General features: G+C 39.1%; 1 protein-coding gene across 6 annotated transcripts in view; it reads right to left on the bottom strand.

The window, feature by feature from the left end:
- The window catches only part of LOC125453192 (synaptotagmin-like protein 2), a 142,191-nt gene that overhangs the window by 63,541 nt on the left and 64,572 nt on the right, over positions 1-14,078 (bottom strand). For all 6 annotated transcript variants that reach the window (XM_048532424.2, XM_048532425.2, XM_048532426.2 and 3 more), the window contains exons 3-4: positions 8,825-8,976; positions 3,740-3,872 (exon numbers count right to left, since the gene is read on the bottom strand). In XM_048532424.2, coding sequence (XP_048388381.1) covers positions 3,740-3,872; positions 8,825-8,976 — 285 coding nt within the window. The remainder of the gene's footprint in view (positions 1-3,739; positions 3,873-8,824; positions 8,977-14,078) is intronic.

Here is a 14,078-nt window from a genome sequence, read left to right as displayed (position 1 = left end):
AACCGTGCTGACTATCCATAATCATTCCTTATCCCTCCAAATGATTATAAATCCTTTCTTTCAGAATCACCTGCAAAAGCTTAGCCACCACTGAAGTCAGACTTACAGGTCTATAGTTCCTACACCTCTCCTTACATCCCTTCTTAAACAAAGGCACAACATGAGCTACTCTCCAGTCATCTGGCACCTCACCCTTAGTAATAGATGTTACAAATATTTCTGCAAGGAGCTCCGCAATTTCCTCTTGAACTTCCCATAATGTCCTAGGATACTCTACATCAGGTCCCAGAGATTTATGCACCTTTATATTTTCTCAAGGCTTCCAGCATTTCCACTTCTGTAATGAGTTTTCAAAACATCAATATTAATTTCCCCGCGTTCTCTCGCCTCCATTTCTTTTAACTCTGTAAAAACTGATGCAAAATATTCATTTAATATCTCCTGAGGTTCAACAAAAAGCTGAACTTGTTGATCTTTGCGGGTCCTACTTTCTCTCTAGTTGCTCTCTTGCTCTTAATGTACTTGTTGAATCTCTTTGCAGTATTAGGCCTATATTCTTTTTGTTAGATAGTAGTGACCAGGAAGCACATCTTTTCAAATTTCACACAGATATGAAATATAGTGGACAATAAAGAAGAACAGTAACAGACCAAAGCAAGACATAGGCTGTAAAGTGGGCAGAGCAATTGCATTTTCAATTTAACACAGGTGGTGTTCAGTCTGCTCAATTTGGTTGAAAGAATGAGAACAGATTATTTAAACTAAAGGGTATAATTTTAAAGGAGGCACAGAAACAGATGGATGAAATTTACAACAAGAGAAGAATATGTTCAGTGATAATTAATTTAAAAAACCTCAGATACTTCTTTTTATGATTAAATTCACACATGTATCAGATATAGAAGAAGCAAGCTATGTTAAAACCACCTGGTTAGGCCAGTTTTATTATGTCCAGTTCCAGGTACTATACCTCAAGAAGCATGTTGCAGCCTTGAAGAGGTACTGAAGAGATTTACTAGAATCCCTCCAGGTATGGAAGATATCAGTTATGTGAAGAGGTTAAAGAAGCTGAGGTTGTCCTTTTTAGAGCAAAGATTATCAATAGCCAACTTAACAGAAGTGTTGAAAATCATTAAGTGTTTTGATAGAGGAAATAAAGCAAAATTTGTTTTTGCTGCATCAGGTGGGCCAGTAACCAAAAGACAAAAGATTTAAAAAGTAATTGGCAAAAAGACTAAAGGCAAGGTGAAAAGTTCTTTTTTAAATAAATAAGCATATTGTTATGACTTAGAATAAGCTGTCTGAAAGGAAATATGATAAAAGCTGATTTCAAAGTGAAAAAAAGGGGTATTGAAGAAATACTCTGAAATATTTATACAGTCTTGCACAGGGTGTCTTAAGTGCTGTATCACCATTCTATCATTTTCATTGTACCCTTCCCCCATACAGCCTTGAGGGAAATGGAACTTCACTCAGTCTGTTTAGATAGACTTTGTTGTTTCTACTTGCAAGATATAGTCAACATGCTAATCTCTGCTATCCTCTGCCAGCTCCCATTAGTTGAAAAAAAGTTGCCAATTTTTGCATGTTCACTACAATTTTTAAAAATTGTTATCTGTGCAGCATGCATCCAATACCTGATTTGTACAGTGCGCTCTTAAATAATAATAAATATTAAGGAACATGTTTTGATATTAACATACCCAACCTAGATCTACCAGGTTCTGAGACAATGGCTTCTAAGTAGACTTTGTAGTTAATTGTTGATATAAATCAGCTACTACTCCACCTAAACAAAAATGCTGTGTAGATTATCTAAACCTCTAACGTAAATACTAATTTTAACTCACAGCAACCTTCTTGAAATTGAGTTTTGAATAAAATGTTGTTTTACAGTTCTGAAATGATTTACTTACAACGTGGCTAAATTAGACACCTAGAAATAACCTGTTCAACATGCTCCCAAAGTGCAACTTGATGGCATTTTTGTGCAAATAGTCAATTTCCAAATTTTATTTATTTTAAAACAATTTCTCTGACAACTACCTCCCATTGCTGGCTGATAATGCTCTGTACTACCTCAAGGTGATCCGATTTGACATTTGATTTTCACTCAATGTGAGACGCATTCTGTGGTATGGATGTTCCTCCATTAGCAGATTAGTGATGCATTGGAAATACTACTAGTCAATGCAAAAGTTACACTATGATACCAGGAACACAGGAATTTTTTAAATCACTAGAAGGCAATACTACAATGTCCCTACACATTAACAATAAACCAACCAAACCACAAAAATATTATACCACCCACAATTTTACGACTGAATCCCAGTCTGTTGTTGTCAACCAGTATTACAAAATGATACTCTCTCTCTCCATAACCAGTCTGAAGGCAAGTCATATTGGACTAGAGACATTAATTCTATTTTGCTCTCCACAGATGCTGCAATCCTGCAAAGTTTCTCCAGCGTTATCTGTTTATTTCTGCCTCTTCCTTTTAGGCAATGAGTTCCAGATTTCCAAACCCTCTGGGTGGAAGATAACTATCTGCCTTTAATCGCCCTTTGGACCTCCTGCTCTGTACCTTAAATCCATGCCATCATAGTTACTGGTCCCTGTACTTAGGGGAAAAGCTTCTTCCCACATACCCACCTCCTAAAATTTTGTGCACTTCCCCTCAACTTTCCCTGCTCTAAGAAAAACAACACCAGCCTATCTAATCTCGCTTCTGAGCCAAGATTCTCCAGTCCTGGCAACATCTTGCTGAATCTTCTCTATACTCTTTCTCATGTAATCACAATCTTATTATAGTGCAGCAACCAGAAATGTCCATGCCATTACTACTGTGACTTAAATATACAGTTCAACTCTCGCCTCCCAGCTCTTAAACTGAATGCCTTGACTAGTAGTGTCCCACATGCCTTCTTAACCACCTTATCCACTTATCCTGTTGCCTTCAAGGATCTGTGGACATGCATACAGAGGCCTCTCTAATCCTTTGTACTTCCTAGGAACCTACCATTTATTGTGTATTATCTTACATTTTGGGTGGACTCACAGTGTGTCATTTCATTCTTCATGACCAAATTCCATTTGCTATGTTTCAAGCCATCAGACCAGCCCACCCATATCATCCTCTAGCCTATGCTTTCCTTCTTACATTTTACCACACTACAAAATGAACCTATCCAAGCATACTTGCTCCTTTGCAGATATTCTATGGTGGTGTAACCTCTACCAATAAGATAGGATCAAAGAAGAAGCAAAGACAAAAAAAGATTGTTGGCAGCAAATTACCTCACATAACCCTTTGCCCAGCAACACAAGCAACTGGACAGAACAAACAATACACAGGGGATGGTCATCTACAAAAGTACCACAATTCTTAAACAGAAAATACTCTAATATGATCTTGAGATGGAATGCCTTCATTAGATAATCCTTTAACAAACTACTTGCCCTGAAATCATAATTCAAAATAATACCTCAGCTGATTTGGAATATGAAATTTCAGGTCAGATTCAATTCAGGTGCACATTGATTATTACTCAAAATTTTCAAAAGGACTTTATGATAAAAACAATATGGATTTGCCTTCCACATGAATATTTATGTCATATAGAAAAGCAAATAAAATAGCCATCTAGAAACAGAAACATTCGCCAGAGTGCATTGCTACACTTGCACGCGTTCATTAGCTCCAGCTGAGGTAGTTTGCATCAAATTTAGAAAGTACCTTGTGTGAGGATCTTCCAACTTTGGTTCTTCTAGAAAAACAGAAAGCTCAGGGGATACGAAGACACTTTTTTCAATGTTATTCATGAAGCTTTTGGAATTCTCCTTTAATTCCTTAGACTGGAGACGCTCATCTGTGAATAAAAATTGGCATTTATTCAGTGAAATTTAACGAAAGCTTAGATAAGTTTTAAGTCAACTGAGGATAAATATATAAACAGGAAATGAAGAGGAATTTCCTTTCAAAAATAAAAGATCAGCAATATAAGAGCTGCAGGATCATAACAAGTCTTTCCTACGGGGGGGGGGGGAGAAAACCTAAATATGTAATTTTTGTTTAAAAAGCAGCACGTTTTTCCAACTTTCATGTTTATTTTGCTCAAGCACACACAGATGGCTACTGTGATACAATACGACTTACCTTACAATTTTCAGTTAGGTTTCATCAGGAGATTCTCCCTTTCTATTTGCAATCTTTACAAGAGATTTCACTGATTCTAACCTTGAAACTTTGCTGGTTTTGCTACCTGTGGCTTCCCCACTACTGAGGTCCATGAAGAATGTACCAGATAATTACATAACTGGTTGAGTTCTTGTAATCATTTTAAATTTGGAAACATTTCCTGTTCATTTCTAATGGGTTATGAGCATATTAAATCAAGAACATTTAGCCCTTCAGCCTGCTCTACATTTAATAAGGTCCAAAGTCACATGACACCAGATTATAGTCCAAAACTCCCAGCGCTCCAAAAACTTGTGATTTCAGACAAACCTGTTGGAATATAACTGAGTGTTGTGTGACTTCTGACGTTGTCCATCCCAGTCTAACACCAGCACCTCCACAACATTGGCCACCATTCAATAAGATCATGGCTGATCTGTTGTTTTTGAATTCCACGTTCCTATTTACTCCCAATAACCTTTGAATCACTTCAGAACAAGAATCCACCGATCTCCACCTTTAAAATGTTGAATTAATCCATCTCCAGAAGTCTCTTCTCATCTTCTTCAGGTCAGAGGGGTGGCCATGAGTACCCACATAGGCCCCAGCTACGCCTGTCTCTTCATGGGGTATGTTGAACATTATTTGTTCCATTCATATTCCAGCCCCATCCACAATTCTTTGTCCAATATATCGATGATATCATTGGTGCTGCTTTCCTCTCTCGTCCGGAATTGGAAAAGTTCATTGATTTCACTTCTAAATTTCCACCCTGCCCTCACCTTCACCGGGTCTATCTCTGCTCCTTTCTTCTCTTCCTTGACATTTTTCTTTTCATTTCTGGGGATAGACTGGCCACTAATGTCCACTATAAACCCACTGACTCTCACAGCTACTTGGACTGTACATCCTCACACCTTGTTTCCTTTGAAGTCTTCAGCCCATTCTCTCAGTTCCTCCGTCTCCATCATATCTGTTCAGACGAGGCCAAAATCGACAATGAAGCCTCTAAAATGTCCACCTTCTTCCTCAGCTGAGGACTTCCCAGCACCATTGTCGAGTTGGCCCTCAACCAAGTCCGGCCCATCTACCGCACTTCTGCCCTCACCCCTTCTGTTGCCTCCCGCAACAGCAGTAGGGTTCTCCTTGTCCTTACTTACCATCCCACCAGTATCCACATCCAGAAAATCATCAGATGCCATTCTGCTACCAGACACACATTCTCCTCCCTTCCCTTGTCCGCCTTCCACAGGAACCGTTTCCTCCAGGACACGTTAGTCCACTGTTCCTTCACTCCCAACAACCCCCCATATCACCTTCCCCTGCAACTGGCAAAGGTGCAACACCTGCCCATTTACCTCCTCCCTCCCCAGTATCCAAGGGCCAAACATACCTTCCAGGTGAAGCAACACTTCACCTGCACTTCCCAGAATCTAGTCTACTCTATTCGCTGCTCACAACGTGGTCTCTACCTTGGGGAAGCAGAGCATAGACTGGGCGACCACTTCGCAAAACATCTATGTTCTGCTCACAAAAAGACCCTGATCTACCTGTTGCCTGCCACTTTACCGCACCACCCTGTTCCCTGGCCAGCTGCAGTGTTCCAGTGAAGCGCAAAGCAAGCTGGAAGAACAACATCTCATTTTCTGCTTGGGGGACCGTGCAGCCCTCCGAACTCAATACAGAGTTCAATAATTTTAGGGCCTGAACTCTCCCACGTCCTAGCCCCCTACCCCATGCACCATAGCCTGTTATCACATACCCAATACACACTACGAATTGTTAGTCACTAACAGTCCCCATTAATAAATATTCACCCTCCTAGTCAGATTGTTATCAACTCCTTTGTCTATCCAACTGCTCTTCTCTCTTTGGGCTCTATCCTACTGCTTACTCCCTACCCAGCCCCCTCCCCATTTTCTGCATATAAACCAACATTTTCCCAACCACCATCAGTTCTAAGGAAGGGTCACCAGACCTGAAATGTTAACTCTGATTTTTCTTCACAGATGCTGCCAGACCAACTGAGCTTTTCCAGCAACTTCTGTTTTTGTTCTTGATTTACAGCAGCCGCAATTTTTTTGGCTTTTATTTAGCCAATTGCCTATCCCTGTTATTAGTTATCCTCCTTACACCATCAGGTCCTATTTTGTACAATAACTTTTGAAGTGGCACCTTCCCAAATGTCTTCTGGAAATCATAGTACAGTCCGTCCATAGAGTCCCCATTATCTACAGTGAATTTTACTTCTTTAAAGATCTCAAATAAATTAATGAGTTAAGTATGATTTCCCTTTCACAAAACTATTTTCCAGATTACCCTCAATTTTTCAGTCTGCAGCTATGACTTCCTTAACAACAGATTCTAATTCCTTGCCCTCGGCAGACACTAAGCTAACTGGCCTATTGTTTCCAGTTTTCTGCCACCCTGCTTTCTAGAATAGAGGAATTATATTTGCTACTTTTCAACCTGATAGAACGTTTGAGAGTTTAGCAAACTTTGGAGAATTCACACCACTACTTCACATCTACTACTTCATTCGCAAACAAAGACCTTAGGATGAAGTCCACTAGGACCCAGGGACTTGTTGGCCCACAGCTCTATCAGATTGCTCAGTTCTACTTCATTACTGTTATTTCATAATGTTCCTCTCCTGCTTCCACCTATTACCTTACAGCTACGACTAGGATGATAACTCCCTACTCTCACTCTCTAAAGGCTCAAAGCTAACTTTACTGAACTGTTTTCTTTTTAAATTCCTATAGAAACTTTCATGGATTTTTATATTTCCAGTTAGCTTCCTCTCATAGTCTAGTTTATTTCTTCAGACTATTCTTTTATTCATTCTCTGCCATTCTTTACATTTTGCCCAATTAGCTAAGCTGCCGCTCATCTTTGCAAAATTATATGTTTTTTTTCCCTTCAGCTTGATGCTTTCTTTAAACTTCTTTCATTAAAAGGCAGTGTGTCTTTCCCTTAGAATTTTGCTGTGTTGTCGGAATATGCTTATTGAGTATTCTGAAATATTCTTTTAGATGTCCACACCTCTGGTGATCTATCACCTATCCTACTATAACTGTTCACTACAACAAACTCAGCTTTCATGCCTACGCAGCTGCCCTTATTTAGGTTTAAATTATTGCCTTTTACTCTGTCTTCTCCCTTTCAAAATGAATATAGAATTTAATCACATTATAGTTGTTGCCTTTAGTCCAAGTTAATAGTCTCATAAGCTGCTATCTGGTTAGTTCCAGAACATACAGCTTTTAAGAAATTTTCTCAGAAGCATTCCATGAACACCTCATACAGTTTAAGTAAATTAAAATCACCATGATTAACTGCCATTCCTTTAGAACAAACACCCAATATTACTTCTTGTATATTCATTCTACATTGTAGTTAGTTAGTTAGGCAGCCAGTAAACTGCTTAGGCTAGAGATAACTGGAACTGCAGGTGCTGGAGAATCCAAGATAACCAAGTGTGAAGCTGGATGAACACAGCAAATCAAGCAGCATCTCAGGAGCACAAAAGCTGACGTTTTGGGCCTAGACCCTTCATCAAAGAGGAACTGATGAAGGGTCTAGACCCGAAACGTCTGCTTTTGTGCTCCTGAAATGCTGCTTGGCCTGGTGTGTTCATCCAGCTTCACACTTGGTTAAACTGCTTAGACTGATGACTTCCTTCCCCTCCAATCCCTCATCTCCTGCCCAACTGAGCTCTCATCCTAATCATCTGAAACAAGGTCATCTCTAATCATTGCACCAATCCCATTCTTAATTAGCAGTGTTACCTTTACCCAGCTTCCTATTCTTCCTGAACACAATATATTCTTCAGTATTCAAGACACAAACTTTTCATCAATTAGATCATATTTATTTATTTCAATGTCTACCATTAAAATTTGTTTAACTTCATTATGAATGCTGTGCACATTTAGACACAAGAATCTTTAGTTTGTTTTTTGTTATCTTTGTAACATCTCATTGTGACTCTTGATTATTCTTAATTTTTTTTTCTGTGCTTTCCTACCATTCTCTGATCTTTATATTTTGCTATCCTGTCTGGACTCTACCCCTCGTTTTGGTAGATCTAGTTAAGCTTAATCCCTTAGCCCATTGGCTCAATTTAAAGCCCTCACTACCACCCAAGTTATGCAGATCACAAAAATACATTGTTCAGGTGAACAATGTCCCAACAGTACACCCTCCATCAGGGGGTGTGGAATTGGAGGAAGAATGATTTTTTTCAAACTAGATGCAGAGATTGTAATGCCTGGAACTCTGACACAGTTAGGAGCAGGCCTGAAAACAAAAAAAATCAAAATTAAATGCAAGTGCTAAATAAGCCTTATGAATAATAAGTCCACGCAGCACTAGGTTGCTCTAGAACATTTTTTCAGCACACTACAGTCTTTCGATTTGAGCCTGTGGGTTCCCTAGAAGCTGTAGCATCACAGTGGTCCACATGGTAACAAATTTCTCAGCATTCATCTCTGCTGTGACTGCAAGATCCAGACCTTTATGAATTTAATGTAAAGACTGAAAGGACTCTTTATGGACCCAAGTGGTCTTTTCCTAACCTGCACTTGATACACAGCTCATCAGATGCACAGATCATTACAGCAGTAAGTCAAGTAAACCTACAGATAGTCATGGGTTTCTTCTTTCGCATTGATGCTTTGATTAACTCAGCTCCATGTAATGTGTCTGTGTGTCTTTTTGCCTTGGCTCTGTAAAACCACTCGCCAGTCATATTCCTGCGCTGAACTTCATTTTCAACTGATTCTTGCAAAAGTCTGAGAGAAGGAGAAATAAAATATTTAAAAAAGTATTCAGTATTTTATCAACCATTAGCTATGCACGTTTGAGAGTGTGAAATTCATTTGTTTTCCCCACATATTTCCTATATTGTCTGCTTAGCATTAAATGATACACAAAAGTGAAGTTAAAATTTCTACAATTTAGAGGTGCTAGTGTTGGAGCGCTCTGAAAGCTTGTGATTTCAAATAAACCCACTGAACTATAATCTGCTGTTGTCTGATATCTGACATTAAAAATGCAGAATTAAAGGAAACAAGAAAATGAAACATCAAATTGAGGGAAATTGTGATTTTTGTCATCTACTGAAGTGCTATTCAATACCGTTATGAAGGTAATGCTGAACATGCAAATTTATATCAAACATAAGCAAGTTTAGACAGAGCAAACATGTTCCTGAATGAATAAGCATATTTTAAAACAGAGAGATTGAGGATCAAAATAATCTCCTTGAATAAGACATTCTAGTAAGGAAGAGGTATTCATCGGAAAAAAGAAAATGCAACAATATTTTTAAAGCTAATCAGAGGGCCAAAAAGACATTTAAACAAAAAGACATTAAAAAACCTTAACAGTACATCAGCAGCTAGAGAAGCAGTGACTTCAAATTAATGCCACAGTCTCAAACTTAAGCATAACAACAGTAATAAATATGCAGCGTGACTTCTTCAAAATATTCAGAAAGCAACAAATGCAATATGAATTTCCAAAGTTGTCCCAAGTCAAATCAATGGCTTTCATTTGAAGGAGATGAAAGCTTTGGAAAGGTTAAATAAAATCAAAATGATTAGATTATTTCTACTTTTGTTTGCCAGGAAACTTAGGAATTTCTGAGACACTAGGTGGTAGTGGTCGACACTGCAAAACATACAACAGGAGTTTCCTAATTAAGACAGAGACAAGATTGTGTGTGGTCTCCTAAATACATTCTCCCGACATCTTCTCCTAAGCTGCACGGAGGTGGGAAGCAAAAATGGAGGTCTGTCTGTTACACAGAAGGCACCAAGCATCATGTAGCCTTTGGTGCTCTCCTTGCCAGCTCCAGTTGGTCACTTCCTCCCCATGGAGCTTTCCATCCCACGTTGCCACATACAAGGCCCTGTGACGTTACTGGAATATAGAACTCTCTGACAGGATGGAGGTGATTGACACATTAACAGCAGTGCTGCTTCATGGCTGTTGACCTCTCTGCAACCTCTGACCATGGTCTCTTGTCAGACAGGATTGTCAATTCTTTTCGTTCCTTGGAGGGAAAATGTTCCCATCTTCCTCTTGCATCCTGGAGGAGAATTGCTAAACCCAGCATTTTCCTTCTGGCATGTCCCCTGCACCATCCTGACAGTTTCTCTGACTTCTTAATTAAACTATGCTCCTGACGTTAGATTCAACGCTTTTCCTTCTCTGGGATTCCTACAGTGAGCACTGGTGAGCCTTCACATTGAAGGGTTCCACTCTAGACCATTGTCCTTTCTGCTTTGCTGTTTGTAACATTTGAAGAAGGACTGAATTCAGGTTTGGCATCAGGTGGTCAGCCCTTTGTGATCTGTTCCCATGCCTCTAGGATAGTAATTGTCCAGGCATCACATGAATGCATTTGGTTGACCTCTTTTCTCCTGTGCAGCAATAGAAGCTGCTTCTGGGACTGCTGCAACAACCAGCACCACATCCTCTAAGTTCAGCTCAAAGCTGTTTTTTTGCAACAACATATTTAAAGGTGTCACACATCAGATGATACCAAATCCACAACATGTTGTTATGTAAGTTTATTTAGACAATGGATAACATCTCCAGCACCTTTGAAAACAATTGAATTTTCAGATAGACTTCCTCATTTCAGATATTTTAAGCACTTACAGAGAACACAATGTCATGATTCATAGATTTCTAATTAAGCCCAAGGCAAATTTCAAACAAAACAAAACATTTGGAGAATGTAAATCTCTTCCATGGGACATTATACAAGGAAAAAGTCAACATTGAATCTAGCTGGAAAATCATGTTTTGGAAACACCCCAGGATGAAAAGCATGCTTTGTTACAAAAAAAATCACAATTTACAGCAGTAAATGTGAATTTGCTACATTTGACAATAAAAAGTAGTCATTTGCTGAACGAGGTCCAGCAAACTGATATTTAGTTTTTGTTGATCTCTGGCATTTATCGAGTTTAATAATTTGCAAAATCAATTATCATTTAAAGCAGCAAATAATTATTCAGATTTTTTTTTAAAATCAGGTTTTGTAAGTGCCTTCCTCCTACATAATGGATTCTTTCATATTTTATCTGAATGTAACATACTCCATGCCAAGACATTATTATATCAGGATATAATGAGTCGTTATTGAACAGATTCATCATAATTATTGTAAACAACTTTTGATTGCTTTCAATTATCCAGCATGCTCTCCCCAGTTACATTACATTAAGTCACGTCAATGTAAAGCAAGTGGCTTTTTAAGGGGCAAACCATAAGTCACTTTATACTTGAATGTTGAAAGAAACAAACTTTATTTGACTCTACCACAATTAAAGGTTATTCCACTGCTTTACAAATAATGCATTTTTGAAATTATGCCTCACATATTCAGATGGAAATCTGTTCTGCTTATCTGGTCCGACTGATATGAACTCAGGACCCACAATGTAATTGAATCTTAAACAACCTCTGAAATAGCCTTAGCAAGCCACTCAGCCAAACTTTTTGGGTTGGCAAACTAGAAGAAATGATGCGCCAGAGGGATCAGTGCAGATGCCTCAATTGTTCATAATTTATATAAATTGTGCAGTAAATTCTGGCCAAGCCAGCCACACCCACATCCCATAATGGATTAGAAAATTAAGGTTTTGAATACATAATTTAAAGGAATTACATTAATGTATGTTGCTGTAATTTGGAACACTGAGCACCAATGGATAATATGCAAATCCAAGGTTTAATCCTTTTTTTGAAATAACTTTGCTAAGATATTAAGGAACTCTTCTGTCAATGATGCAGCTAGATAGGTTTCAGATTTTTCAAAAGGACAGTGTTAGATTAGTTTCGATTAGATTAGATTCTCTACAGTGTGGAAATAGGCCCCTTGGCCCAACAAGTCCACACCGCCCCTTGAAGAATCCCACCCAGACCCATCCCCCTATAACCCACTCACCCCTGAACACTATGGGCAATTTATGGCCAATGCACCTAACCTGCACATCTTTGGACTGTGGGAGGAAACCGGAGTACCCAGAAGAAACCCACGCAGACATGGGGAGAACGTGCAAACTCCACACAGGCAGTCACCCAAGGCTGGAATTGAACCCGGGTTCCTGGCGCTGTGAGACTGCAGTGCTAACCACTAAGCCACCGTGCCACCCCAAATTTATTTCCAATGGTTGAGCTGTGAAAAAGTAAACATACTAATTGAAGTAGTCACGATGATTTCATAACTTTCTTCCAATTAGAAACCTGAACAACATGGTATTATTTCAAGTGTGACATTAAACCCAATTCCTGTCTGCTGTCAGCTAGCTCTATTTCAAACAATATAAAAACTAATCCCCAACTTCCTGCTGAATATTCATTCTTCAAATTTCTTCCTATGTTTTTGATAGTGGACTGAAATGGGAAAAGGATTGTTTTATAAACCAGAGATTGTGAAAGGGATTGCTGCATTTTTTTTTTATAAAAAAGCAAGTCACTGACACTTATTAGATTAGATTCCCTATAGTGTGGAAACAGGCCCTTTGGCCCAACAAGTCCACACTGCCCCTTGAAGCATCCCACCCAGACCCATCCCCCTCTAACCCCCACACCCCTGAACACTACGGGCAATTTAGCATGGCCGATCCACCTAGCCTGCACATCTTTGGACTGTGGGAGGAAACCGGAGCACCCGGAGGAAACCCACGCAGACACAGGGAGAATGTGCAAACTCCACACAGGCAGTCACCCAAGGCTGGAATCAAACCCGGGTCCCTGGCGCTGTGAGGCTGCAGTGCTAACCACTGAGCCACTGTGCCGCCCAAATTATTGTAAGTGCTGCTGGTATTACTGCTTTGTCAGACAGTTTGTGGGGGGAGGGGGGAAACGGGAGAGATTACTGCAGATGGGTCAGCACCAGGCATTGCATCAGAGTGAGATACAGCAGAAATAACTAACTGATTGGGTCTGTAGAGTTTTGACCAGTTGAAGAGTTGAGAGATTTGGTACTTGGTGGTAGAATATCTTGTGGGTGTCAACAATACTGTCAGAAGCCTTCAGATCTCCAAGAAGGGAGTGGTATCTGTCTCACTTCAGTAAAAAAAACTAAAGCCTGAAGACAGCCAATTTATTTTTCCTTGCCAGTTATTGCAAGTTGCAGAGAGTTTGTAATTTATGAACAAGTCACTATGTGTCTCTTCCATGAAAGAGAAGAGTGCCTGGAAAAGAAACATCAAAAAAATAGTAAATCCTGATGAGCAAAAATGATCATCTCAGCTAAATGCGTGGACAAGGACACATTGAACTGCCTTTGCAAATTTTCCCCTCCATCAATAATTTTTTTTGTTCGTCTGTGTACGTACACTGGGGCAGTTTTACAAGAAAGTTGGAGTTTTAAATAATAGTTATATGTCAACAGTTCATAGTTTACGTAAAGCTAAAACCTAATTATTTGTTAGAAATAGTAACACTTGTTGCACACAGGCACACTTGCAAGGACAGAAGATTGGCTGATTGAGCGAAAGCAGAAACGTGGTGTAAACGGGTCTTTTTGGTAAACTGCAAAAAGTGTTGTGCCAGAGGATCAATACTGAGGCCACACTGTTCATAACTTTTGTAAATGATTTGGACAAAGAGACAAAGTTTGGTAGCTAAATTTGCAGATGACACAAAGATACACCTGGAAAATAAGTGGTGATAATGAAAATAAGAACACAAGAAAGTTACAAAAAGATAAAGAGACTGTTAGTGGGCAAAAACATGTCAAATGGAACATAATGTGGGGAAATGTGAAACTGCCCACTACGGCAGGAAAAACAAACAAAAATGATCTAAACATTGAGAGATTTCAGTAGTTTGAATTGCAGAGGGATCCAGTTATCTTTATGAATGAATCACA

Source organism: Stegostoma tigrinum, chromosome 6 (genome assembly GCF_030684315.1).
Source record: "Stegostoma tigrinum isolate sSteTig4 chromosome 6, sSteTig4.hap1, whole genome shotgun sequence".
NCBI classification, from domain to species: Eukaryota; Metazoa; Chordata; class Chondrichthyes; order Orectolobiformes; family Stegostomatidae; genus Stegostoma; species Stegostoma tigrinum.
The sequence above is the reverse complement of the archived record's forward strand: the minus strand, read 5'-3'. Positions and strand labels throughout refer to the sequence as shown.